The following is a 27934-nucleotide window of genomic DNA, read 5'->3' on the forward strand; positions in this document are numbered from 1 at the left end:
CATTAACAGAAGCAAAGACAAAAACCACTTGATCATCTCAATAGATGCAGAAAAAGCATTTGATAAGATCCAACACCATTTCATGTTAAAAGCTCTAAGAAAAATAGGAGTAGAAGGAAAGTTCCTCAACATTTTAAAAGCTATATACGACAAACCTACAGCCAGCATTTTACTTAAAGGAGAAAAACTGAAACCATTCCCTCCGAAATCAGGAACTCGACAAGGATGCCCACTATCTCCACTCCTATTCAACACAGTACTGGATTTCCTAGCCAGAGCAATTAGGCAAGAAGAAGGAATAAAAGGAATACAAATAGGTAAAGAAACTGTCAAAATATCCCTATTCGCAGACGACATGATCCTATACCTTAAAGACCCAAAAAACTCAACTCAGAAGCTCCTAGACATCATCAATAGCTATAGCAAGGTAGCAGGATATAAAATCAACATAGAAAAATCATTAGCATTTCTGTACACTAACAATGAGCAAACTGAAAAAGAAGGTATGAAAACAATTCCATTTACAATAGCCTCAAACAAAATCAAATACCTAGGTGTAAACCTAACAAAAGATGTGACTGACCTCTACAAGGAAAACTATACACTTCTGAAGAAAGAGATTGAGGAAGACTATAGAAAGTGGAGAGATCTCCCATGCTCATGGATTTGTAGAATCAACATAGTAAAAAAAAATGCAATTAAATTGCATTGTTTAATGCAATTCCCATCAAAATTCCAATGACATTCATTAAAGACATCAAAAAATCTACGGTGAAATTTATATGCAAACAAAAGAGGCCACGAATAGCCAAGGCAATACTCAGTCAAAAGAACAGTGCTGGAGATATCACGATACCTGACTTCACAATATATTACAAAACAATAATGATAAAAACAGTATGGTACTGGCACAAAAACAGACACGAAGACCAGTGGAACAGAATAGAGGACCCAGATCTGAAGCCACACAACTATAACCAACTTGTCTTTGACAAAGGCAATAAAAATATACGATGGAGTAAAAGCAGCCTCTTTAACAAAAACTGCTGGGAAAACTGGTTAGCAGTCTGCAAAAAACTGAAATTAGATCCATGTATATCACCCTATGCCAAGATTAACTCAAAATGGATCAAGGATCTTAATATCAGACCACAAACTCTAAAGTTGATACAGGAAAGAGTAGGAAATACTCTGGAGTTAGTAGGTATAGGCAAGAACTTTCTCAATGGAACCCCAGCAGCACAGCAACTAAGAGATAGCATAGATAAATGGGACCTCATAAAACTAAAAAGCTTCTGTTCATCAAAAGAAGTGGTCTCTAAACTGAAGAGAACACCCACAGAGTGGGAGAAAATATTTGCCAGCTGCACATATGGAACTTAAAAAACTAAATTCTCCCAAAACTAATGAACCAATAAAGAAATGGGCAAGTGAACTAAACAGAATATTCTCAAAAGAAGAAATTCAAATGGCTAAAAAACACATGAAAAAATGCTCACCATCTCTAGCAATAAAGGAGATGCAAATTAAAACCACACTAAGATTCCACCTCAGCCCTGTTAGAATAGCCATCATTAGCAACACCACAAACAACAGGTGTTGGCGAGGATTCAGGGGAAAAGGAACCCTCTTACACTGTTGGTGGGAATGTAAACTAGCATAACCACTCTGGAAAAAAATTTGGAGGCTACTTAAAAAGCTAGACATTGATCTACCATTTGATCCAGCAATACCTCTCTTGGGGATATACCCAAAAGACTGTGACATAGGTTACTCCAGAGGCACCTGCACACCCATGTTTATTGTGGCACTATTCACAATAGCCAAGTTATGGAAACAGCCAAGATGCCCCACCACTGACGAACGGATTAAGAAAATGTATTTGTACACAATGGAATTTTATTCAGCCATGAAGAATGAAATGTTATCATTCGCTGGTAATGGATGGAATTGGAGAACATCATTCTGAGTGAGGTAAGCCTGGCCCAAAAGACAAAAAATCATATGTTCTCCCTCATATGCAGACATTAGATCAAGGACAAGCACAACAAGGTGATTGGGCTTTGATCACGTGATAAAGGGAGAGTATACAAGGGAGATATGAGGATAGGTAAGACACCTAAAAAACTAGATAGCATTTGTTGCCCTCAATGCAGAGAAAGTAAAGCAGATACTTTAAAGCAACTGAGGCCAGTAGGAGAAGGGGACCAGGAACTAGAGAAAAGGTTAGATCAAGAAGAATTAACCTAGAAGGTAACACACATGCACAGGAAATCAATGTGAGTCAACTTTCTGTATAGCTATCCTTATCTCAACTAGCAAAAACCCTTGGTCCTTCCTATTATTGCTTATACTCTTTCTTCAACAAAATTATAAATAAGGGCAAAATAGTTTCTGCCGGGTAGCACGGGGGTGGGGTGACAGGGAGCAGGAGGGGAGTTTAAGGGGGGAGGGGGGAGAATGATCCAAACATTGTATGCACATATGAATAAAAAAAAAAGATTGGTTGCCAGATAAACTTTAAAAGGTTTGCAAGTTGAACATTTTGTTATGGGCTTATACTTCAAACATTTTTGGTGGGGTAGGGGTGCTGTTACCAGCAAAATTTGATTCTGCTTACCACATGACCACCAATATTCCAAGTTTTTATGAGGAAGAAATGAGAGTAGAGGATTAATGAATTAAGGCTTGCTGAGTTTTTTTTTTACAATACTGGGGATTGAATTCAGGACCTCACCTTGAACCACACCCTGTCCATTTGCTTTTAATTTATTTTTCAGATAGTCTTTTGCTAATTTTACCTGGGCTGGCCTCAAACAATAATCCTCCTAACTCTGCCTCCTGAATAGCTTGGACCACAGGCATGTACTACTATACCTGGTTAAACATCAGTGTTTTAATGAGAGAATAAGATTAATGCTTGGCTCTGGTGGCTCACACCTGAAATCCTAGCTACTCAGGAGGCAGAGATCAGAGGGTCATGGTTCAAAGGCAGCCCAGACAAATAGTTCGAGAGACCCTATCTCAAAAAAAACCCATCACAGAAAAAGGGCTGGGAGAGTGGCTCAAGGTGTAGGCCCTGAGTTCAAACCCCAGCAAAAAAAAAAAAGTCCTTAGTCCACACTTTAATGTTATTTGAAGACCAATAGATATTCTGAGACCTGAAAAATTTAAGGAAGATTACTGATCAGGAGGACCAGGGACCAAGGATTTTTTCCTCTTTGTCCCTTTTTCCTGAAATAGTTGACCCTAGTAGTTAATATCTTACCCCTTTAAAGGGGAATTTTCTTTTAAAGGTTACAATGGTGGGCAAAGGAACAAAAACTTTATAAGGGCAATTTTTCAAAGTGATGCTACTTTCAAAAAGGATGGAGTAGAACAGAAATGGTGAAGTCATTTCTGCTGTGACAAGAAAAAATATTATTTGGTCACTTTTAGTTAGTCCAACCTGCCATTTCTCCTATGTTTACTGGTGTCCTGCTGGCCCTGGTGCCAAGGCCAGATATCAGTTCTTGCATCGTGAAGGATTCATCTCCTATTTTGGAGACTGAATTTACTGTCCAACACTCTCTCTTGTTTTTCTAGCTATTCTTGGAAGACTTCAGTGCTTGACTTACCTGAAGAATATTAGTTGTCTGTTTAAAAGAGAGATAGAGACATGTTATGAAGACTGTGCCCAGAGGTAGAGCATCCCTGAAGAATTGAGCTTGGAAAAGGAGTTCTCAGCCTTCAGAAGTGTTTAGGAGCAGCAGAGTCTCAGAAGAGATTGCCTGGGAAATGAGACAGTCATTGGGGAACAGGATTCCATGAGCTGCAAGTGGTTAGGCCAAAGCACTGTCTTTATGCTTTAGGACTGCCCAGCCACTATCAGCAGCACCCTGACACCCTCTCTGGGGAGCTGCACCTGCACCACCGCAGAAAGGAGACGATGCTGGTGGAAGAAGTGTCCCAAGCTCTTGATGAGGAAAGTAAGAACTGCCTGAAAAACAGGGCATGGAAAGGGACATTTCCAGAACACATGGCTCAATACCTGATTTTTCCAGGGAAAGTGAGCTTTTTCAAGAATGTGAGATGAGTTAGTTGCCTGGGATGTGAATGGCTACGATCTGCTGGAAGGAACAAGGAGTGTGTTAGATCTCTGTAGAGGTTCCTTTTATCCTCTCCTCTAGCTCAAATGGGAGCTATGTCTCTTGTGCAGGGCATGAGGATCCAAGGTTCTTTGTTGGGCAGGTTTTAGGCATGAACAGAGATATAGAGTATTGTCCTCTGGATTGAACCGTCTGAAGAGATGGTTATGTTTTGGGAAGATTGTCAGACTCAAACCCAGGTGGTTGGAGGAAAGGAAGATTTATTACACTAGTGGGCCAGCACCTGGATCTCCAAAAATGGTGCTGCGGGGTTTTTATGCCTCAGAATGCAGAAGCAAGCAAGCAGGAAGAACAAAAGCAAACGTGGCAGTTAGCCTCTTGTGAGGAGGATACAATTTATCACACTACCTCAAGGTTATAGCATACCACACTAACACATCTGTGAAACCGGGACTGGGCCCGGGGGAGCGAGCACATCTGTGAAACTGGAGCCCAACCTGGGGAGGGAGCTTGTTTTCATATCTTTCCCCCGGGTTTCTTTATCAGTTTGTCTATGGTCATACCACCCTGAACGCGCCTGATCTCGTCTAAAGAGATGGTTATGTGTGCATATGATGGGTGTGTTTCAGCACAAGTGCAGTGAGTGGGAGTCAAATATGGAGAAGGGTTTACTGCTAGATTTGAGAGGATTTTTACCAGACTGTCTCAATGGGACAGTGATGTGGGTGCAGCCAAAACATGAGATGAGTGGAATGTGTGAAGCCTATTTGATGGAAAGTTCAGAAGGACAGCAGCTGATAGGCCAGCCCCTGAAGTGGAGTGGTGTTCTTGGACCAAGGAGGGTGTGCATGGGACAACACCTGCCTTAGAGACCAAAGACGTGCCTTTTGCTGTCATGGAGATTGTCATTCCTCCTATCCCTGCTCCTGTGTTGTTCCTTTTGAAATCAGCCCATGTTACACTGATATTTTTAAATCATACAATTGTATTGCTTCCCTGCTGTCACCTCTCCTTATTTAGGATCCTGATGTGGTTGGAAAACCTGGCCTTTCTGTTTGCATGACTGTTGAGGGTGGCCATGTGTCTGTGGGTTCACAGTAAGATGCCCCAGCACATGCCTGGGCATTTACCTCAAGCTGGGATGGCCCATGTCCATACCAAGAATGAGTCCCTCCTGCACCTGGAGAACTTGCTCAGGCACTCTGCTGATCATAGAACCTGAGACCCTGAAGGAATGTTCCAGGGCTGCACTTGATGCCCTCCACATCATCTGGGGCTAAAGGTGGGCTTGGGGATTATGGGTGTCCAAGGTACTACTAAACCCTTAATTGTTACTTTGCCCAAGGCCTTCCCTCCAGGAACTTCTGCCCTCTTCACAGCAGCTTCTTCAGGTATGAGGAGTAAATGGAAGCACATTCTCAGACAGTCCTATCCTAGATGAGTGGGAGACCTTCACATTCAGTGCCTCAGTCTCCTTGGCTATAACATGAGTCCAGAAATAGGACCCATCCTGAGTCCGCACTTATGCATGCTCTGTGATGCTAGATTAAGCATCTAGTGAAGACTCTGGGCTCCTACAGATGAAGAACCTAACTTGTTATCTGCATAGATGAATCAACAGTTCCTTGGAGCTAAACAGCACAGATAATTACACCTCTTTCTCCCCCCCACCCCCCGTGCTTCTACCCTTTCCTCTTTTCTTGCCCTCCCCCTACTTTAAAAAATATAAAACCTCAGCCAGGTGCTAGTGACTCATGCCTGTAATCCTAGTTACTTAGGAGGCTGAGATCAAGAGGATCACAGTTTGAAGCCAGCCCAGGAAAATCAAGACCCCATCTCCAAAATAACCAGTGCAATATGGACTGGAGCTATGGCTCAAGCAGTAGAGCACCTGATTTGCAAGTGCAAAGCCCTGAGTTCAGACCCTAGTCCCACCAAAACAAAACAAAAAAATGTAAAATCCCTTATTAGCTAGTTAGCTCAGGACACCATAACAAAATACAATGTTGGGTGATTTAAACAACATGGTTTTTATAGTTTGGGGGGGCTGGAAAACTCAAGGTGCCAACATGGTCAGTATCTGGTGAGACTTCTTCCTGGCTTTCATAAGACTGTCATCTTGCTGTGTTCTTATATGGTGACAAGAGTGCAAACACTCTGGTGTCTTTCCATAAAGGACACTAGTGCCATTGGGGTAGAGCCCCACTATTATGACCTCATTTATCCTTAATTACCACCCTAAATGCCCTGTCCCAAATATAGTTACATTGGAAATCAGGGTTTCCAATAAGAATTTTGGGGACACAACTCTAACCATAGCATTAGTGTTCTGAAAACACCACAACACTAGGATGCTGTAGTTTGTTGCTTGTGAATTAGAGGGTCCTCTTTTCCTGATTTCAAACCTGTGCTTTTGTAGAGAAGCTGGAGAAGGAGATTGCTTAGTAGGGTTTCTGTTGTTTCCAGTCTAGGGTTAGTGGTGACTGTCGATAAGTGAGATGCTCAGAAATAAGCATAAGTACACACTTTCTACATGGAGTCATCTAGTCCATTCAGAATGCTATAACAAAATACTTTAGACTGGATAACTTGTAAACAACAGAAATTTATTGCTTACAGTTCTAGAGGCTTGGAAATCTAAAACCAAGACATGAGCTGACCCTATCTGGTGAGTTCTGTTCCCCTTAGTTGGCATTTTCTACATGTCTTCATGGGATAGAAGGGACCTACAGGCTCCCTCAGGCCTTTTTCAATCCCATTCATGAGAACTCATGGCCAAAACTCCTCCTAAGGGCCTCACTCTTAACACTATCACATTGGGTATTAGGTTCCAATAATGCATTGGGAGCGATGAGGACATCACTGTTTAGACCATAGTACAGGCCTTCACATGCACTCAAGGGCCTATGGTCTCTGTTCCATGAAGAGCAACACATATGATGTTTTTCAGGCACCTGCAAGCTTTGAAGATGTGGCTGTGACCTTCACGTGGAAGAGTGGGGACAGCTGGACCTGGCCCAGAAGACACTGTACTGTAGTGTGATGCTGGAGACCTGTGGGCATCTGGTCTCCCTGGGTAAGATGGGCTCTGCCTATGGCAGGAGGCTGCCTCTGGGACTCAAAATTGTGGCATTTCCAAAAGGTGTTCTAGGGTGAGCTGGAATATCCCAGAAGCAAGGTTCCAGGTCTTGTGACTCATTTCATCTAGAGCAGGACTATGACAGGAGGGAATTTCCTTTGATGGCACTAGGGATTGAGGGTTGGCTGAGGACTCTTTTCTTCAACTCCAACCAGAGTTCTAAGTCCTGTGTTTTTTCCTATGACCAGGGCTTCTGTTTTCCAAACTGGATGTGATCTCCCAGTTGGAGCAAGGAGCGGACCTGTGGAGGGTAGAGCCAGCACCTCCCCAAGGTGAGAGGAGACTGCAATGAGCAGCCCAATAGCCAATGCCCTTGGGGAGACAACGCTCCAAAGAGGCCTGAGGCCTGAGGAGGGAGCCTCTTTTGGGGGCACTTTGTTGAGTATTCTTTGACACCTCATGGTGTGGAATAGGAAAGCCCAATTCCCATCTGTAGCAGTCTGTCCTGCCCCAGCCTGTGGGTAATGTTTCACTGTCACTCATATGTATCTAACGCATGGGTTTGCTCCTGGTCCCATATCTGCTTTGGTTATCACCGCTCAGCTGCTGCCTTGCTTTGTTCCCAGAGTCATGCCCTCTTCCAGACACCCTCATCCTGACTTCCTCCTGAGCCAGTGGCTCCTTAGACCTCCCCGTCAGGCCTAGTCTTTGCCTTCTGGTAGGGGGTTTGACCTCTTCTGTGAGAAGTTGTAAATCCTAAGAAATGGCAACTAGCCATTCCTTCCAGAAGGGTTCCTCAAAACCAGTTTTCCTAGGCCTGTTCTCCAACTTCTCTCATCCCCCTGGACACACTTCTTCATAGGTCCCTAATGTTAGTTACTTTTCTCTCCACTATAACAAAATACCTGATAGAAACAATTTAAGGAGGAAAGATATATTTGGGCTCACAGTTTAGGGCTTCAGTTCATCAGGGTGGGGAAAGCATGGTGGAGCTACTCACATTATGGCAGCCAGGAAGCACAGAAATGGCTGGCTTTCTCCTTCCTCATCCAGCCTATGAGATGGCATCCTCCATATTCAGGGCAGGTCTTGCCCCCTTAATTAATCCTCTCTCAACCCCTCTTACAGATACATCTGGGTGTGCTTTACTAATCTCCTAGGTGTTTCTCATTCCAATATAGTCAACAATCAAGATTAAGCATCACAGTGCCACTGTGTCATCCTAACGGGGATTCTGTATTTTTCCATGGATTTCTGGAGATAGAATTCACAAACCATACAGTTAACTCAAAGTCTACACTTCAGTGGCTTACAGTATATTCCCAGGGTTGTGGAACTTTTACCACAACCAACTTTAGAAAACGTTCATCACCTGTAATAATTGGGTCACTTTTCTGGATTTTTGTTCTATTTTAGTTAATAGACTTTGTTTCTTGGGACTGTTTTAGGTTTGTAGGTAAGTTGAACAGAAAGTTCCATATACCCACAGCACCCATCGTTTCCCCTGTTATTAGCATCTTGTGTTTGTGTGGCACATTTGTTCTGTTGATGTGCTTACACTGATGAATCATTGCCAAAGTCCATTGCTGATATTAGAGGTTATTCTCACTATAATATGTTCTGTATATGTGGACAAATGTATAATGACATGTGGCCACCGTTGTGGTATCATTGAGAGCAATGTCTCTCCTCTAAAAACCCTTTGTGCTCTATCTGTTCATTCTTCCTCTACACTAATGTCTGGCAACCACTAATATCCTTACTGTATTTATAGTTTTGCACTTCCAGAATGCCTTATAGTTAAAATCATATTGTTGGGGAATATTTTGACAGACAAGAAGCCAAGCAACACTCAGAAGAGTGGATAACTCAGATTTTTTTTTCATTTTTCTTTTATTATTCATATGTGCATACAAGGCTTGGTTCATTTCTCCCCCCTGCCCCCACCCCCTCCCTTAACACCCACTCCGCCCCCTCCCTCTCCCCCAACTCAATACCCAGCAGAAACTATTTTGCCCTTATCTCTAATTTTGTTGTAGAGAGAGTATAAGCAATAATAGGAAGGAACAGGGGTTTTGCTGGTTGAGATAAGGATAGCTATACAGGGCATTGACTCACATTGACTTCCTGTGTGTGGGTGTTGCCTTCTAGGTTAATTCTTTTTGATCTAACCTTTTCTCTAGTACCTGTTCCCCTTTTCCTATTGGCCTCAGTTGCTTTAAGGTATCTGCTTTAGTTTCTCTGCATTAAGGGCAACAAATGCTAGCTAGTTTTTTAGGTGTCTTACCTATCCTCACCCCTCCCTTGTGTGCTCTCGCTTTTATCATGTGCTCATAGTCCAATCCCCTTGTTGTGTTTGCCCTTGATCTAATGTCCACATATGAGGGAGAACATACGATTTTTGGTTTTTTGAGCCAGGCGATAACTCAGATTTTATTTTTATGCCAGCGGACTCAGATGTGTACCTGTGTCTGAGCACTGAACAAAGGATTCACAGGATATTTAAAAGGCAGTGCAGGGCATCAGGTTACAAGGAATGTGTTCCTCCATTAATTAGAGGCTAGTAGTGGGTTAGAGACCTAGGTTTAGATAAGAACAGCAGGGGAGTCCTGCTTTGGAAAGTTTATTTACAAGTGGAGACAAAGGAAGGCAGGAATGAGTGTTTATCTCTGCAGGGTGCCTTTTACCTTGATCCTGAACTTTTTGCATGGCTCTAATGGGCAATTCCTCATGCATTACAGCTCTGTCTGAGGTTACAGCTTTTAATTGACAGTTTACCATGTTTTATGACCCTGTTTCAAGGCTATCTTCCTCTTCATTCCCCCCTTTTGATGCTTTTTCCACTTGTGGACAAGCATCAATACTAACTTTAGAAATTTTATAAAGTTTTTCTTGTCCCAAAGACCTATATTGTGTTACCAGGAGCTGCAACTTTATCTTCTCCATCTGTAAGCTAATGAAGGTAGTTATGGCCCTAAGAATGCACATACCAAACACAAGTGCCAATAGAAGCATGAGGAGGGGGCCAGATAACGGAGTGGGCATATTCCCATCTGATTTACATAAAAACAACACTCTGTGTTTAAGAAAAGTCAAAGCCCTCCCTTTTTGGCAGTGAGTAAATCCAACCCTCTCTGGTTTGGGGGAACCACTGATTTCAGAGAGTTCAGCTGGTCCTGCATGGCCACTATAAACCTAGTCACTTGTTCTATGTCATCTGTTAGGTCCACAGATAATTGATTATAGTAGGTGGCTGAGAAGGCAGTCCCTCCTATGCCTGTTCCTATCCCAGCCATTATCCCCAGTCCAATTAATAAAGGTATGAATTGGATAGCTCTCTTTGACTGCATATGAGCCATTAAAGGTATGGGGTGGCAGGGGAGGGGGAGTCTGATTGTTAGGCACTATGTTTATCTGGGTTGAGGAATGTTAATGTGCAAATGCCCTTCCAGTTAGCTGGCAAGTACTGATAAGTAAGGGTCCCTCAGACAAGGAAGATTCCCAGGCTGGTGTACCATAGCCTGTCAACTGTACATCTAATGGCAGTAGTTGTACAGTTGAGATTCCAAGTTAAGGTTTCCTGTCCTAGAGGGAAGCCTTAATGGGGGGTCGTGGTGGTGGCAGATCAATGTCTTTTACAGGCTCTTGTCCACCTTGGTAATCACCTTTGGGTGGCCCTTCTAGATCTGCAACTCTCCCGTTAGTAAACTGATATGGGGGTGGAGTGGAAGGGTAGGGGGCCCAGACATAACAAGGTTTACTTCCTCCCCCTAGCATTTCATCATTCCATGCTTTTCAGGTGTCCCTGTCTTTCTGCCAGCAACCCATCTGCCTTATAGTGCCCTTGTTTTTGTAGGACCTGGTTATGCCTGTCAGGTTTTTTTATAGTAAATTGTCCCTCCCCTGATGCATTAAGAAATTGATATGCTGTATACGGTGACAGATATGGATAAAAGGTGAAAGCATACTGCAGTTTTCCCTGGAAGGAAAGTGGCTTTACACAGGCTGAGCAGTCATCCTGGCCTCTGGATGCAATAGAGTCAGAAGGCAATAACACATCAGAGACCTCATGCCTGAGACAGGGATCTGAGCTACAGATAGCACCAAACAGCAGTAAGTCTTCCTACTATGAGGAGATAGCTGAAGGCCAGCAGTAATCTCTGGCCTATGTTTCAATCCTGGAGAGCAGTGACAGTCAGTCCTAGTGCAAACAGATTACAACAATGCTAATCAGCAGGATAAGTTATGGGTGGCAGAAAAGAGGACACATTTGTGTCCTGGTGGATGAATCCTCAGACTTCTGCCTTGTGTTGACCAACCAGCTTCTGGGATGTGGCTGGGGCAGGGCTGGAGATCTCGCCAGTGATGGCATGCTGTTGTTATGTTCTCTGGAGCCTTAATCTGAGGGGGGGGTTAGTTGAGTCATGGACAGCCTGTCAGACGCTGGGCTCTGCAGGGGCGGCTGTCTTTTTATCCAGGAATGATGAATCCCAGTAGTGATATCTGCAACTTTAACAGCCGTAAGAGTTTCTACCATTACTAGATTGGGACCTGTCCAACTGGGTTGGAGTAGTTCCTTTTTAATCTTTTATTTATCATATCCTCTTTTTTTTAACTGAGTAGAATTACCTTGGCAACAATATACTGTCAGTATATATATCCAAGAAAACTCATTTTTTTAAGTTAAAAACACCATCTTTAAGTATTAAAGGATATGTTTAGATCCAGTAAAAATAGTTATTTTTGTCTCTATTTTAGTAGAATACCCTGTTTAAAAATATGAGTTTGTGTCTGGAAGTGCTTTAATATCAGATAGGTACACGTGCATAAGAACCATTTCTTTAATCCTCTTGGCCTTGGTTATTTTTGAGAGGTTTGGCACCAGTGACTCCATTTGAACTTTGATGGCATTCCCCCTCTTTGTCTCGAAACTGCTTGTCTCTGAGCAGTCTCTCCTGAAGATCTGTCTTCCATCCAAGTACTAATCAGGCCCAACCCTGCTTAGCTTTTGAGACCAGATGAGATCAGGCACATTGAGGGTGGTATGACTATAGAATGAAGATCTTTCTTGATTAGCTTCTTTTTCCTGGATTTTGTTTGTTTGGTTTCAGTCCCACATCAGGAGGGAAAAACGAACAGATCAGGTGGGAGTCAGTGCCAACTAGACCCTTTTGACCAAATTTAAGCAACAAAGAGGCTTAGAAGGAGTGGCTCTTAGGCAGTGGACTTTTAGACAAGGACAATAGAAAACAAAATCTAACAAAAGCAGATGTCTAAAGAGCTAACTTGGTTGACACATAAGCACTTATTAGAGTCATTTTTTATGGACTTGATTGTAAATGTCTCAGGAGGATCAGAACTGAAATGACAAAAACTTAAAAGAGCCATGGTCAAAATTCTGACGGACAGTTTTAGCAACTAACAGAACAGTACATCAGTACCATTAACATTTTGTTACCATGTTTATCTAAATTTTGTATTGTAGAAGGCTTGATATACTTGAAAAATGTAAATATATTTAATACACAGGAACCAGCAACAGCATCACAGCTCTGTAGAGGATAATATACATATTAGTTTAGTTGTTGCTCTTGAAGTAAAACTAGATTTTTATCAGTTGTAGGGGGAAAGAACAGTTTTAGTAAACCCAAATAGCACAGTCACAGACACATATAGGGTACAAACTGTATTAGAATCACCCACAGTTTAACCATGAGGTCATCTAGAAAGTTTTATATAACTGTTAGAAAATAAGAGGCATGGAAGAGGCACAGAGACAGCTCAAACACTGATACAGGGTTTATTGTTTAGGCAGGAGCTCTGTGGAGGGGAACCCCAGCAAGAGAGCTAGATCCCATTGTCATACACTGGCTTGGGGTAGATATAGGGGGCTAGTGTAAAAGTACCAGGAAGGTCACTGTCTGCCCAACTGTCCCTGGCATCTACCCAGGAAGATAAAGGAAAGCCATCTGCAAGGGGGAAGGGTCTAGTCCTAATATGGCTGTCCTCATTGTTAACCCCAACATAAACCAACTCTTAAATAAACATGACTCAGTTACTTTAGTAGTTAAGACCCTGACAAAAATCACTAGAGAACACAGGTAAATATTTATGGGGACTAAGTGTGGAGTTAGGAAACATAGTGGCCAAGAATCATGGCTCAGGTGTTGGTGGGATCATATCCCAGATTGTTGACATTAACAAATGGCTCATGACATACAGCAGGATCCCACCAACCAGTAGTCAATGGAGCTCCCCTAAAATAACAGGCTCAATTTGGTCATCCAAGGGAAAAATTCCCTCCACCTATCATGTGGAAGGAGTAGGACTAACATCCGCACTCTGTTGAGTCTAATAAAAACTGGAGATCTTGACTTCCAGTGTAGTGCTTCTTTTGTAGTTTTTATTTATTTTTATCTTATCTGGAGGGTGCACTTTGGCTTTACATAAGTAAATCTGTCTTAACCCTCATATCAGTGTAGCAGTACTCCCTGTGCTCAGCTGCCTCTTATCTCTCTGAGATAAATAATAAACTCTTGTTATCTTGACAAATTTATGGATTAACCTATAGCACAAAAAATTTCTGAGTTATCCTGACAATTTTTTGTAAATGTTATCTAGACCAATACAATATGTTTAAGGTAGCCTTGTCATATGAGCTTAGAGAATTAAGTTTTAATTTAACATCAGTACATTAAATTTTGACCTTATAAAACCTTTAATGTAACTGGATTTTAGTTAACTTAATCAGTTATATACCATCTGTAAGCTGTATCATTTTATGACAATTTACTCTGTAACTTTGTGACAATTTATTTTGTATCCTCTGGGAAGCTGATCTTTATCCTTCTCTTTATCTAAAAGTATTATTTTAACCCTTTATTTATTTTGGAAAAACCATATCCTTAATATCCTTTATATATTTTGTTACTTGTTGAAAATAGCTCATAAAATCTTTTAACTTAGAGCCTTACATTTGCATGAAAAAACAAGAAAGAAAGCAACCTTGAAATTATTTTTTGTATAAAAGCAATTTATAGAAAGCTCATTTGTTAATAGACCCATATATTATAAGAGAGAATTAAATCCACGACTTTATTTATGACAGAATGAAACAGGCTAAGGTCATTTTAACTACCTAAATTCCAAGATTTTTGTTGCAGACTGTAGCCTCCTCCTCCAGGCTAAGTCAGAGTTAACCCCTGAATGTCTGCATCCTAGTGAGAACTGATTGAAATAAGTTTGAAAACCTGTTTTTTGTTTGTTTTTTTAGTTTGTTTGTTTAAGGTAGCAGTAGAACAGAGTAATAACTTTTACATTAACTCTATAATAAGAACCATCCTCAAGGTATTTACATATTTAAATGTAAAAGCCCAAGCAGTTTATAATAGAGATCTTTAAAATAAATACCCTGGTTTTTGTTACCTTGAGTATCATATTAACCTTATAGTAGCAATTTAAGAACCATTTTGAAGATGTTTACATACACAAAAAGTTTTATAAATTAAGCATGCCAGAAAAAAATGTCAACTTAAGCGCTCATAAAATGAACTGGAATTCCAGGAGCAGATTAAATTTTGCCCATGCTTTAAACAAATTTACACACTCATACACATTCACACTGAAGTTATTACAGTTTTCCTTCCCCATTCTTGGAGAATTCCCTGATCTGTGGAACTCCTCTCAGAGGTTCCTGAGAGTGGATCAAGCTCCCCTTCCATCCAGTGGGACAGGACCTGACTTAGGACAGATTTCCCAGGGGTGGTGCTTACTGAGTCCCGACAAGACTGCCAGATGAGTTGGTCCATTTCTCCTTGGAGCTCAAGATGGGTCAAGACTGTTCAGAGAGTTGGGGCGCTGGGGCAAAGGAGGACCTGGAATACCATTGGGTGGCACGCCACCTCGTTCAGTCCTATGTCCCTCCCTACTCTGATGCAGCCCAGCACTGGCTAGTGGCTCACAGGGCCAGTCAGTTGGGATCTCGCTGGGGCCTCCAAATGTTGGGGAATATTTTGACAGACAAGAAGCCAAGCAAAACTCAGAGGAGTGGATAACTCAGATTTTATTTTTATGCCAAAGGACTCAGACGTGTACCTGTGTCTGAGCACTGAGTAAAGGATTCATAGGATATTCAAAAGGCAGTGCAGGGCGTCAGGTCACAAGGAATGTGCTCCCCCATTAATTAGGGGCTAGTAGTGCGTTAGAGACCTAGGTTTAGATAAGAACAGCAAGGGAGTCCTGCTTTGGAAAGTTTATTTACAAGTGGAGACAAAGGAAGGCAGGAATGAGTGTTTATCTCTGCATGGTGCCCTTTACCTTGATCCTGAACTTTTTGCATGGTTCTAATGGGCAATTCCTCATGCTTTACAGCTTTGTCTGAGGTTACAGCTTTTAATTGACAGTTTACCATGTTTTATGACCCTGTTTCAAGGCTATCTTCCTCTTTAATATAGCATGTAGCCTTTTCAGATTGGCATCCTTTACTTAGTAATCTGCATTTAAATTTCCTCTGGGACTTGATAGTTTACTTCTTTTTTTGCTGAATAATATTTCATTTTATAGGCATGAGAGCAGCTCCAGCAACCATTATGATACCACTGCATTTAGAGTTTTCCCTCTTCTAGAATGTCTAGGAGCACAGTAGCTTTTTCTAGGCCACTTTCACTTAACAATGAGTATTGCTTATATCACTCACACCACCCTCTTATGCTCCACCAGGCCTAAGGCATCAAACAGTATTCCTGCCCCTTCTTCCTTGTAACTCTCTTGCCTGCAGTCTCTTATTTCCTTCACTAATGTTGCACCTACATTTACTTATCCCTACCCTCCTCCCTGGACCAGGGTCTCTGATTATATCATCCTGAATTGTTTACCGTCAGCATCTTTCTTGCCATGTCATAAATTTGCTTCCTGGATGACCTGCAAAGGCAGCATGGCTTCCTCATCAATGATCCTAATGGAAATACTGTTGCTGGATCCTTAACCTCTTTTTCACAGTTTTCAATGGCCAGGCATAGGCTGGACACATCTCAACTACCCAAACATTTCTTTCCTGCTTTTTGTGTCAAATACCCTTCATGGGGCTTTTGTTTTATTTGGCTGAGTTCTGCCCATTAGGAATTCTGAGGTGACTCTGCAGAGGAACACAGCAGAGTCTTTGGAATGAAAACACATTGGTTGTAGATGAGAACCTTTTGGTGCAGCTCAGTGGTAGAGCATCAGCCTAGCATGTGTACAGTCTTGTGTTTAATCCCCAGAACTGATTTTAAAAAAACTTGTCTGAGAGGGACAGAGGCTCTTTGTTTGACACAACAGAAAATTCTTCCCAAAGGTCATAGTGTGATTAGAGAGTATACTTAATGGCTTGCCACGGATCTTTGTTTGCTTGCAGGCAAAGAGAGTGAAGCATGGGGACTTGAGCACAGGCTGTAATGGTATTAGCTGTGGGTAGTTATGTGAGCAAAATGGGCAGAGTGACAAGAAAGAGGGAAGTGTATGTGAAGGACCTGGAGAGAATCTTTCCTTCTAGAAGAGTATCTTTTATGGTACTGGGCTTTGAACTCAGGACTTGTGCTTGCTAGGCAAGTACTCTACCACTTGAGCCACTCCTCCAGGCTTCTTTTTTCCTTTTTAGTGTATTTTCAAATAGGTCCTCACTTTTTTTTTTCCTGAGGCTGTCCAGATAGCGATCCTCCTACCTCCCCCTTCTGCCTAGCTGGGATTACAGACATAAGCCATGTCTGTCTTGTTCTTTGAGGTAGGGTCTCATTAACTTTTTTCCCTTGTTGACCTCAAACTATGATCCTCCTAACTCTGCCCCCCAAATAGCTGGGATTGCAGGCCTGAGCCACTACACCTGGCTCTAGATGGGGGTCTTGAGCTTGGAACATCTTACACTCATTATTAGAGTCCCAGCATCTTCTGCAGGGGAACAGGGGAAGGACCCCATTCCCATTAGCACAGTGAGGCTGATAACATATCAAGAGTTCTGTGTCTGTAGTGCCAGACACCATGGTAGCCCTGTGTCACTTCATTTGTGCCTCCAAGCAAACTAATGATAGCATATGTCTTCCTTGCTTATCCCAATGAGTATGAACTGCAGAGAAGCAAAGAACTTCTTTGAACTCACGAGAGTGAAGCCCCATTGCAGGCCACTCAGGCCACCCATGCAACCTCAGGGACCACAGCACATTCCTGAAAACTCTATTGGATCAATTCTGGACTGGTTAAAAAGTTTTTTCTCTTTGGTCACCCTGAAGGAATGGTATAATCGATGTGTTCATAGAATTAATTCAGTTTTTGGGGTGTGGCTCAGTGGTACAGCAGTTGTCTAACGTGGGGATTCCATTCCTAGCACCATACAAGAAGATAGAAAAAATAAAAGATAAAGACAGTATTGACATTTGAGATGCTGTTATGAGATTCAAATTTCTGATCAATAATCTAGGAAAAAAGTACCAGTTAGAATTCCATATTTATTTCCTATGACTGCAATAACAAAATGCCACCATTCTGGTGGCTTAAAACAACAGAAATTTATCCTCTCAGAGTTCTGGAGGCCAGACATCTGAAATCAGTGTCATTGAGCTGAAATCAGGGTATCAGCAAGACTCCATTCCCTGTAAAAACTCAAAGTGGAAAATCTGTTCCTTACCTTCCCATCTCCTGACTAGGGCATTCCATGGTTTATGAACCTGTTCCAAGCTTCAAACCTCACTATGATCGTCTTCTGATCCTCTGTGTGTGTTAAATTTCCCTCTTCCTCCTCAGAGCCTTCACACTTGTGACTTCATTTAGTGCCCGCCCAAATGATCCATGATAGCCTCCCCATCTTGACACCCTTTATTTAATTGTATCTGCAAGCCTTTTCTTCCAAACAAGATCACATTCACAGAATCCAGGGGATTGGGTCATAGATGTCTTTTGTTATAATTGAGAGCTTTTTATCCTGAAGACCAGTTATTTCTGTGGGTTTTCCCTTTAATTTTTTTTCTTTGCAGTGCTGTGCTAGGGAATCAAACATAGGGCCATTAATATGCTAGGAAAATGAATATATTCTACCACTGACTATATTCTCAGCCACTTTGATATTTTGTTTTAATTTTTGGAGACAGGGTCTTACTACGTAGCCCATGCTGATCTCAAACTTTTGATCCTCCTTCCTCCATCTCTGAGTGTTGGGATAATAGGTGTGCACCACCATGCCTGACACTCCTTTAATCTTCACTTGCTTGCTTATTCTTATTCCTGTGCCTTCTCTTTAGGGACCACTCCACCTGATTACCCCTGTGTTATCTTTGTTTATAATTTGAGCTTTAGCTCTGATTTCATGTTTGCCGAAACATCCCTGGCTTTCATACCCTGCTTGCAGAATACAATCCATTGATTAGAAACAAACACAGATACACCACCTATACTTGGAGATCTCCATCCCAGCTGCTCCTCTGATGCTTCTTCAGTAACTTAGGCATTTGGATTTATTTCAGACTGGAGGACTACACTTGAAAAGGAAGAGTTGCCAGGCACCAGTGGCTGACGCCTGTAATCCTAGCTACTCAGGAGGCAGAGATCAGGAGGATCACTGTTCAAAGTCAGAGTGGGCAAATAATTCAGCAAGACCCTATCTCGAAAATACCTAACACAAAAAAGGACTGATGGAGTACCTCAATGTGTAGGCCCTCAATCACAAAAAACCCCAGTACCACAAAAAAAAGAAAGAAAGAAACATAGAAAAGTAATAGTTGACTTCCAAAGAGGACAATGCTAGGGAAGAACCATCACACTGCATGGAAATGAGACACTGTATTCAGGAGAAGTGTTTCTTGTCAGTATCATTAGGAGATGCAAAGGGCCAGAGGGAATGGCTAGGGGGGTGGCAGGGAACTCTCTAAATCATATGCTACTCAACTTGGAAAGACTGTTTGTTCAAGGGGAGCACTGTAAGCATGAACTTGGAGGAAGTTTTCATCCTAATTTAAGCTTCCTACTTCCAATATTACCAACAAGAACACATTTCTATAAGGTCAACTCACCAGCTAAAAAGTTGAAACAGAATTTGGTTTTCACTGATCATCACAAACGATGGACTGATCTGAAGCCCTGCAAAAATCATCAACATACTAGAGCTTTCTATGCAAAAATTTACTTGAATACATTTCCAAACACTGAATTAAGAAATAAAAAGCCTTATGAATTTTCTGTCAGTGGTGACTGTGATACTGCCCTTCATTTTCTTTTTTTATTATTCATATGTGCATACAATGCTTGGGTCATTTCTCCCCCCTGCCCCCACCCCCTCTCTTACTACCCACCCTGCCCCTTTCCACTCCCCCCAACCCTCTCGATACCTGGCAGAAACTATTTTGTCCTTATCAATAATTTTGTTGATGAGAGAGTATAAGCAATAATAGGAAGGACCAAGGGTTTTTGCTAGTTGAGATAAGAATAGCTATACAGGGAGTTGACTCACATTATTTCCTGTGCATGTGTGTTATCTTCTAGATTAATTCTTCTTGATCTAACCTTTTCTCTAGTTCCTGGTTCCCTTATTCTATTGGCCTCAGTTGCTTTTAAGGTTTCTGCTTTAGTTTCTCTACATTGAGGGCAACAATGCTAACTAATTTTTTAGGTGTCTTACCTACTATCCTCATCCCTCCCTTGTGTGCTCTCGCTTTTGTCTTGTGATCAAAGTCCAATCCCCTTGTTGTGTTTGCCCTTGGTCTAATGTCTGCATATGAGGGGGAACATACGATTTTTGGTCTTTTGGGCCAGGCTAACCTCACTCAGAATGATGTTGTCCAATTCCATCCATTTACCAGCAAATGATAACATTTCATTCTTCTTCATAGCTGCATAAAATTCCACTGTGTATAGATACCACATTTTCTTGATCCATTCGTCAGTAGTGGGGCATCTTGGCTGTTTCCATAACTTGGCTATTGTGAATAGTGCTGCAATAAACATGGATGTGCAGGTGCCTCTGGAGTAACCTGTGTCACAGTCTTTTGGCTAATCCCCAAGAGTGGTATTGCTGGATCAAATGGTAGATCAATGTTTAGCTTTTTAAGTAGCCTCCAAATTTTTTTCCAGAGTGGTTGTACTAGTTTACATTCCCACCAACAGTGTAAGAGGGTTCCTTTTACCCCACATCCTCTCCAACAACTGTTGGTGGTGGTGTTGCTGATGATGGCTATTCTAACAGGGGTGAGGTGGAATCTTAGTGTGGTTTTAATTTGCATTTCCTTTATTTCTGAAAATGGTGAGCATTTTTCATGTGTTTTTTGGCCATTTGAATTTCTTCTTTTGAGAATATTCTGTTTAGTTCACTTGCCCATTTCTTTATTGGTTCATTAGTTTTGGGAGAATTTAGTTTTTTAAGTTCCCTATATATTCTGGTTATCAGTCCTTTGTCTGATGTGCAGCTGGCAAATATTTTCTCCCACTCTGTGGGTGTTCTCTTCAGTTTAGAGACCATTTCTTTTGATGAACAGAAGCTTTTCAGTTTTATGAAGTCCCATTTATCTATGCTATCTCTTAGTTGCTGTGCTGCTGGGGTTTCATTGAGAAAGTTCTTACCTATACCTACTAATTCCAGAGTATTTCCTACTCTTTCCTGTATCAACTTTAGAGTTTGGGGTCTGATATTAAGATCCTTGATTCATTTTGAGTTAATCTGGGTATAGGGTGATATACATGGATCTAGTTTCAGTTTTTTGCAGACTGCTAACCAGTTTTCCCAGCAGTTTTTGTTGAAGAGGCTGCTATTTCTCCATCGTATATTTTTAGCTCCTTTGTCAAAGACAAGTTGGTTATAGTTGTGTGGCTTCAGATCTGGGTCCTCTATTCTGTTCCACTGGTCTTCATGTCTGTTTTTGTACCAGTACCATGCTGTTTTTATTGCTACTGCTTTGTAATATAGTTTGAAGTTAGGTATTGTGATACCTCCTGCATTGTTCTTTTGACTGAGTATTGCCTTGGCTATTTGTGGCTTCCTGTGTTTCCATATAAATTTCACGGTAGATTTTTCGATCTCTTTAATGTCATTGGAATTTTGATGGGAATTGCATTAAACATGTAGATTACTTTTGGGAGTATAGACATATTTACTATGTTGATTCTACCAATCCATGAGCATGGGATATCTCCACTTTCTATAGTCTTCCTCAATCTCTTTCTTCAGAAGTTTATAGTTTTCCTCGTAGAGGTCAGTCACATCCTTTGTTAGGTTTACACCTAGGTATTTGATTTTTTTGAGGCTATTATAAATGGAATTGTTTTCATACATTCTTTTTCAGTTTGTTCATTAGTAGTGTATAGAAATGCTAATGATTTTTCTATGTTGATTTTATATCCTGCTACCTTGCTATAACTATTGATGGTGTCTAGGAGCTTCTGAGTTGAGTTTTTGGGTCTTTAAGGTATAAGATCATATCGTCTGCAAATAGGGATATTTTCACAGTTTCTTTACTTATTTGTATTCCTTTTATTCCTTCTTCTTGCCTAATTGCTCTGGCTAGGAATTCCAGTACTATGTTGAATAGGAGTGGAGATAGTGGGCATCCTTGTCTGGTTCCTGATTTTAGAGGGAATGGTTTCAGTTTTTCTCTGTTAAGTATAATGCTGGCTGTAGGTTTGTCATATATAGCTTTTATAATGTTGAGGAACTTTCCTTCTATTCCTAGTTTTCTTAGAGCTTTTATCATGAAATGGTGAAAAAGAAAAAAAGAGTCTGGAGACAGTTCTGAGAGTGGTATCTGCAACTGTGGCTTGCCTGCCTGCTGCTCTCAGCCTGCTGTAACTGGCGGCGTTATTTATGCAGATCTCTGGGGTGAACTTAGCACTCACCTAGTCCCACAGGCTTTGTTTGTTCAGAGTTCTCCTGTACGGGAGCCTCTGCTACAGGCTTTCCCCTTTCCAAGCACTGGGAAAGGTGACACTGCACCCGTGTTGTCAGGCCTGAGTGTTTATTTACAGTTCATGTGGGAGGTGGGTCTTCCCCCCTCTCCTGTGCAGTTTTCCTCCCACTGCCGCTTTCACAAGCTTTCCTGCTCCTGCTTACTGGGCGGTGCTGCTGCTCCTGCCAGCCGCCATGTTTGTTTACAGTTCACGTGGGAAGTGGGTCTTCCCTCCTCTCCTGTGGAGTTTTCCTCCCTCTGCCACTCTCACAAGCTTTCCTGCTTCTGGTTGCTGGGCGCGCACCCCTGCTCCCGCCAGAGGCTCTCCAGCCTGCCCGGGTAGTTTATTTACAGTCCCGGGAAGGATTCCCTTCCCCTAGTCTTCAGCGCTCAGGGCGCCCCACCCTCTTTCCAGCGTGTCTTAATTGTTCTTATTGCTTATTACTCAGTTTCTCTTTTTTTCCCCGGGTGGAGGTCAGTCTGTCCAGGGGGCTATGCTGCTCTGGCCCAGGCTTGTCTGTGGGGGTACTGCGGTACCGTGAAGCTCACCTGGTCTGCGACTTCCCAAGCCGTATGGGCGTTGGCCACTGGCGGCCCCGGGGGCCCTCCTCGTTTCTCTGTTTAACATGAAGTGGAGATTCTCTGTGCCGGCTGGAGGTGTGGAGGGGTCAAAGTTATGCCTTTTCTCAGTGATTATGCCTGCAAAGTGTGTCTCCAGCGTCTCTCCAAGATTTCACTGTAGGAGGCTCACTTTCTGCTTCCTCCCTCTAGCCGCCATCTTGGAATCCTCTGAAGTTATTTTCATTCAGTGCCCAGAAAATCTCTCCCCAAGCTCTTCTTGCTTTTAATGTTTCTGTTGAGAAGTCTGCTGTGATTTTGATGGGTTTGCCTTTGTATGTTATGACAGAATTTTTTCAAGAGAGAGTAGTGATGACTATAAGAACTATAGAAACCACATTAATCACAATATGACTCAAAATAAACACAAGACAAGGCATTTTGGAGGAAATCAGTATGAGTGTGGAGAATGTAGGAAAGTCTGTTCTGAGAGCTTGTGCCTTGTACCAGTGGAGGTAAGTGACCATGCAGAGTCCCTATTTGGTCATAAGGATGGCTGTGATGCCCTCCCCATGACCATTCAAAGTGGAGAGAATCCATATGCTTGTTGTACACCAGAGAAAACACACTGGAGAAAAGCCCTATGAGTGTCCTCAGTGTCAGAAATCTTTCAATCAGAGCTATGACTTTGTTGTACATCGGAGGACTCATACTGGAGAAAAGCCCTATGAATGCAACCACTGTGGGAAATCCTTCAATCAGAGTTCCAAACTTATTAGGCATCAGCAAACCCACACTGGAGAAAAACCATAGAAGTGTCATGACTGTGGGAAGTCATTCAGGTGGAACTCTAACCTTATTGTTTGTCAGAGAGTTCATACTGGAGAGAAACCCTATGAGTGTGCTTACTGTGGGAATTCCTTCAGCCAAAGTTCTGACTTTGTTGCACATTAAAGGACACACACTGGAGAGAAACCCTATGAATGCAACCAGTCCTTCATTCAAAGCACTCAACTCATCAGGCATTTGCGTACTCACATAGGAGAGAAGCCCTATAAGTGTACTCACTGCAACAAGGCCTTCACAGGGAGCTCTCATCTTGTGAAGCATCATACTGGAGAAAGACCTTTTGAATGTACACAGTGTGGGAAAGCCTTTGCTGTGAGCTCTCACCTCCTTTCCCACCAGAGAATTCATTCTGGAGAGAAACCACATGAATGTAATGACTGTGGGAAGTCCTTTCGGCAACAATCTTAGCTCATTGTGTATCAGCAGATGCATACTGGGGAGAAACCATATGGATGCAGTCGTTGTGGAATATCTTGCAACCAGAGATCTCCCCTAATTGTGCATCAGAGGACACACATGGGAGAGAAACCCTATCAGTGTAATGTGTGTGTTAAAGCCCTCAGTCAGCAGTCACGCCTCACTGAACATCAGAGAACATATACTGGAGAAAAGCCCTATGAATGTACCATCTGTAGGAAAGTCTTCAATGATTGCTCAACCCTCACTAAGCATGAGCAAATACACATTGGAAAGAAGCCCAATGAATGTAACCATTGTGAAAATGCCTTTATCCAGCAGTGTCAACTTATCAGGCATCAGAGAATTCATACTGGAGAAAAGCTCTATGAGTGTATTGAATGTGGTAAAGGTTTCAGGTATAATACATCCCTTATTCAACATGAGAAAACTCATGGGCAAAAAGGTCTATAATGAATGAAGATGGAAGAATACCCTATCAGGACCTCTACCATTTTCATTAGAATTGGGTGGAATATGTGCTGACACAGTTTGTTACTAAACTCATCCCAACCCATTAAATTAGAATCATTAACAGGAAAACCCAGAAACTACAGTTTCTATAGTAGCACGAGTGATTTAGTTATACAGAAAAATGTGATTACTGTTGTCTAGGTGAGAAGCTGTAAATAATACCACTGATGAAAATCTTTCAATCAGAGTGTCAGCAGGAGTTAGGACACTCAGCACAGAGTCCTTTCCAGACAGCAATGCAGATTTTATCATATGTCATCCACATAACACAACCCTGGATATGATGGTGAGCCAGAAGATAATTTTTTGGTAGTACTGAGGTTTGAACTCAGGGCCTCAAGCTTGCTAGGCAGGTGCTCTACCACTTGAACCATTCCCCAGTCCAAGAATGGTTTCACTATTCAAATAAATGTAGACTGGCTCTGAAGGTGTTACTCAAGTGATAGAGCACCTGCCTAGCAAGTGAGAAGCCCTGAGTTCAAACCCCAGTACAGCCAAAAAACATTTAAACATAAAAGTAGACTGAAGGGCGTGACTGTGTGTCACTGGTAAAGTGCTTGCCTGGCACATTCATGGCCATGGGCTTCTTCCTCAGAACCCCAAAAAAAGTAGACTGAATATTTTAGGGAATCCACTGTTCTGTGATTTAACTTTTATGCACAGTTAGGTTGATTGTTATAAGAACTGGCAATAGCAATAGAAAAAAATTATCAGGTGATGTTAAAACAGGGCCCAAAACAATATGTACAAAAAAAAGTTACAGTACAACCACATGAAATCATAAAGGGGTGGGGAGATAGCTCAGAGTTAGAGTGGTTCCTTAATATGCATGAGGCTCCAGGTTCAACCCTAGCAACACAAAAGTAAAATAAAAATAAGAAACCATGTACACAATTCCTGTTTAAGGTTGACTCAGCAACATATTCACTAAAAGAAGGTGGTATAAAACAACAGCAAGGAAAAGAGTGGGAGGGCCCATGTCTGCGCATTGGAGTGAGGGGAAAGGAGACAAGGTGTGCAACCCCTGTACACAATGGGGACTAAGACTGTGTGGAGGAGGCTGCAGCATAGAATGCTATGATCTTCCAACAGAACTTTAGACTAGCAGATGGGCCGGGAAAGCAGAGTTAATTAAAGATCTGTCCATGAAGTGGGACTCTTCCCACACATGCATACACACATTTTTCCTTGTCTGACTTTTCTCACTCTGGGTAAGCAAAAAATAAAGTAGGGACAGAGTTAGGTACTAAAAAAGTTAGTCAGGTAAACTAGTAAATATGGGTGTTGTACTCCAGATCAAAGACTGCCTTATAGTCTGGCATTTCAGGGATTTTTATCCTAATAGCTTCTCACTATTTTCACTCCAAAGCAAAGCATGCTGTGAAGCCAACCAGAGCCATCTATGGAGTTTCCCCTATGCTTTGTGATTCTCTCTCTCTCTCTCTCTCTCTCTCTCTCTCTCTCTCTCTGTCTAAGTTTTAACAAGGATTTATTTTAGTATAACAGAATAAAGTATAGACAAGGTGGGGGAGAAAAAAAGTGAAACATTTTCTGTTCCCCACACAAGAAATAGGAGCAAAGACTCCTGTGATGGTCTCTTAAATATGGATGGGAAACAAGGAGTGAAAGACTTGAAGAAAGCACCACATAAAGAAAGAATCTAAGAAAATAGAAAAAACTCTCCAAAGGATATACAAGAGAGCTAAATAGTTAAATGTTTTAATATGCTAATAGTGAGTCAAAGTATTGCAAATAAAAAGACAAATATGCTATGGTGGAAAAAGAACTATGAGAACAAGAACAGACTCTGCAAGGTAAGTCAAGGATTAATAAGACTCGTGATATGAAAAGTTGAGAACACAACAAAGAGATGGCAGAAGCTTTTGCAGAGAAAATGATCTTGAAACTAAGAAAAGATTTTCAAGAAAAAAACTAAATGATTCTTCCCAATTCAAATGAAGGAAAATCAGAGACTTCACAGTAAACAAATTGTGCAGCAAAATACACAAAAATGAAGCCAGGCATAGTATTACACATCTGTAATCCCAGCTACTTGGGAGATGGAGGTAGGAGAATTATGAGTTCAAGGCAATCAGCCAATGTTAGCAAGGTCCTGTCTCAAAAGTAAATAAATGCAAAGGCTGGCATGGTGGCTCATGCCTATAATTCCTGCTACTTGAGAGACCAAGATAGGAGGATTGTGGTTCAAGTCCAGCCCAGTGGAAAGGTTAGTAAAACATTATATTATAAAACAAGCTGGGCATGATGTCACACACTATATTATAAAGCAAGCTAAGTGTGATGTAATCCCAGCTACATGGGAAGTGGAGATAAGATCCCAGTCCAAAGCCATCCCTGGACAAAAGTGTAAAACCATATCAGAAAAATAACTAAAGCAAAAAGGGCTGGGGCATGTGTAAAGTGATAGATTTCCTTGCTTAGCATGTGCAAGGCCCTGGGTTCAATCCCCAGTACTACAAAAAAAAAAAAAGAAAATTTACAATTTGAACAAAGCACTTATAGTTCAAATGTGAAGAAAACTAGAAAGAAATATTTATTTGTCCATTATGCTAATTCTCCCCAGAAGAGTTCATAAAATTGGAATGAAAGAGGATGTAATGCAATAATCAGCCATTTGGTGACTGGTATTTGCATAGAAAAGATATTGTTGCAAGATGTTCTTAGCTGAGATACAGGACACTGAAGCAATTTAGCAGGAAGCAACATTTTATTATGCCAGGACAGACTCAGCAGATTCCTCAGCTCAAAGGCTGAGCCCCAAAAACAAAGGGGTCTCACCTTATATACCCTTGCAATCAGGTTACAAAAGCAAAAAATATATGGTTATATTTCATTTTATTGGCTACTTTACCCTAGTGCTATGTGACTTTCCCCTCCCTGGTGCTATGTGACCTTCCTCATGTTCAGATTTCTCAGGTTTTATCTCTCTGCTATGCCATCCCTACTTCCCTGCTGCTTTATCAGGATTCAGACCTAGTCTGTTTTCTTCTGATCCTCTTCCCTGCTACAAAAGTTCACCACAAAATTGGTGAGTCTTAGGTGTAACAAAACACCTGAGACAATTGACTTAAGGGAGGAAAAGTTTACTTTGGTTCATGGTTTCATAGGTTTCAGTCCATGGTCACTCGTCATCATTGCTTTGGTCCTAAGGCAGAATAATATGGCACTGAGTACTGATGGAGCAAAACTACTCACCACAACAGCCAAGAAGCAGACAGAGGAGGAGGAAGAAGAGGAGATGGAAGAGGGACCCATGTCCCAATATCCACCTCAAGGGCATGCCCTCCAGTGACCTCACCTCCTCCCACGAGGCTCTGCCCCCAGAAGGTTGCACCACAGACTGGCAACCAAGTCTTTAGCAAAGGGCTTTTAGGGGACATTTAAGACCCAAACCATAACAAATGCATAGCTATATGTGAGAGAAACAGTGATGCTCTAGGACATAGGTAATTGATGTGTGTGATTATGTACAATTGTTTTGATTCTATGTTGCTGTAATGGTGATTTAACAATAA

At 41.7% G+C, this 27934-nt stretch overlaps 1 protein-coding gene across 1 annotated transcript; it reads left to right on the forward strand.

Moving 5' to 3' along the window:
- Positions 1-2100: 2100 nt before the first annotated feature.
- On the forward strand, positions 2101-27711 carry Znf544 (zinc finger protein 544). The gene is given in 5 exon segments (XM_074057387.1): positions 2101-2110; positions 3852-3968; positions 22926-23229; positions 23231-24283; positions 27570-27711. Coding segments are annotated over 5 exon segments (1626 nt in total).
- The last annotated feature ends 223 nt before the right edge of the window (positions 27712-27934 follow it).

Source organism: Castor canadensis, chromosome 16 (assembly GCF_047511655.1).
Source record: "Castor canadensis chromosome 16, mCasCan1.hap1v2, whole genome shotgun sequence".
Classification (NCBI taxonomy): domain Eukaryota; kingdom Metazoa; phylum Chordata; class Mammalia; order Rodentia; family Castoridae; genus Castor; species Castor canadensis.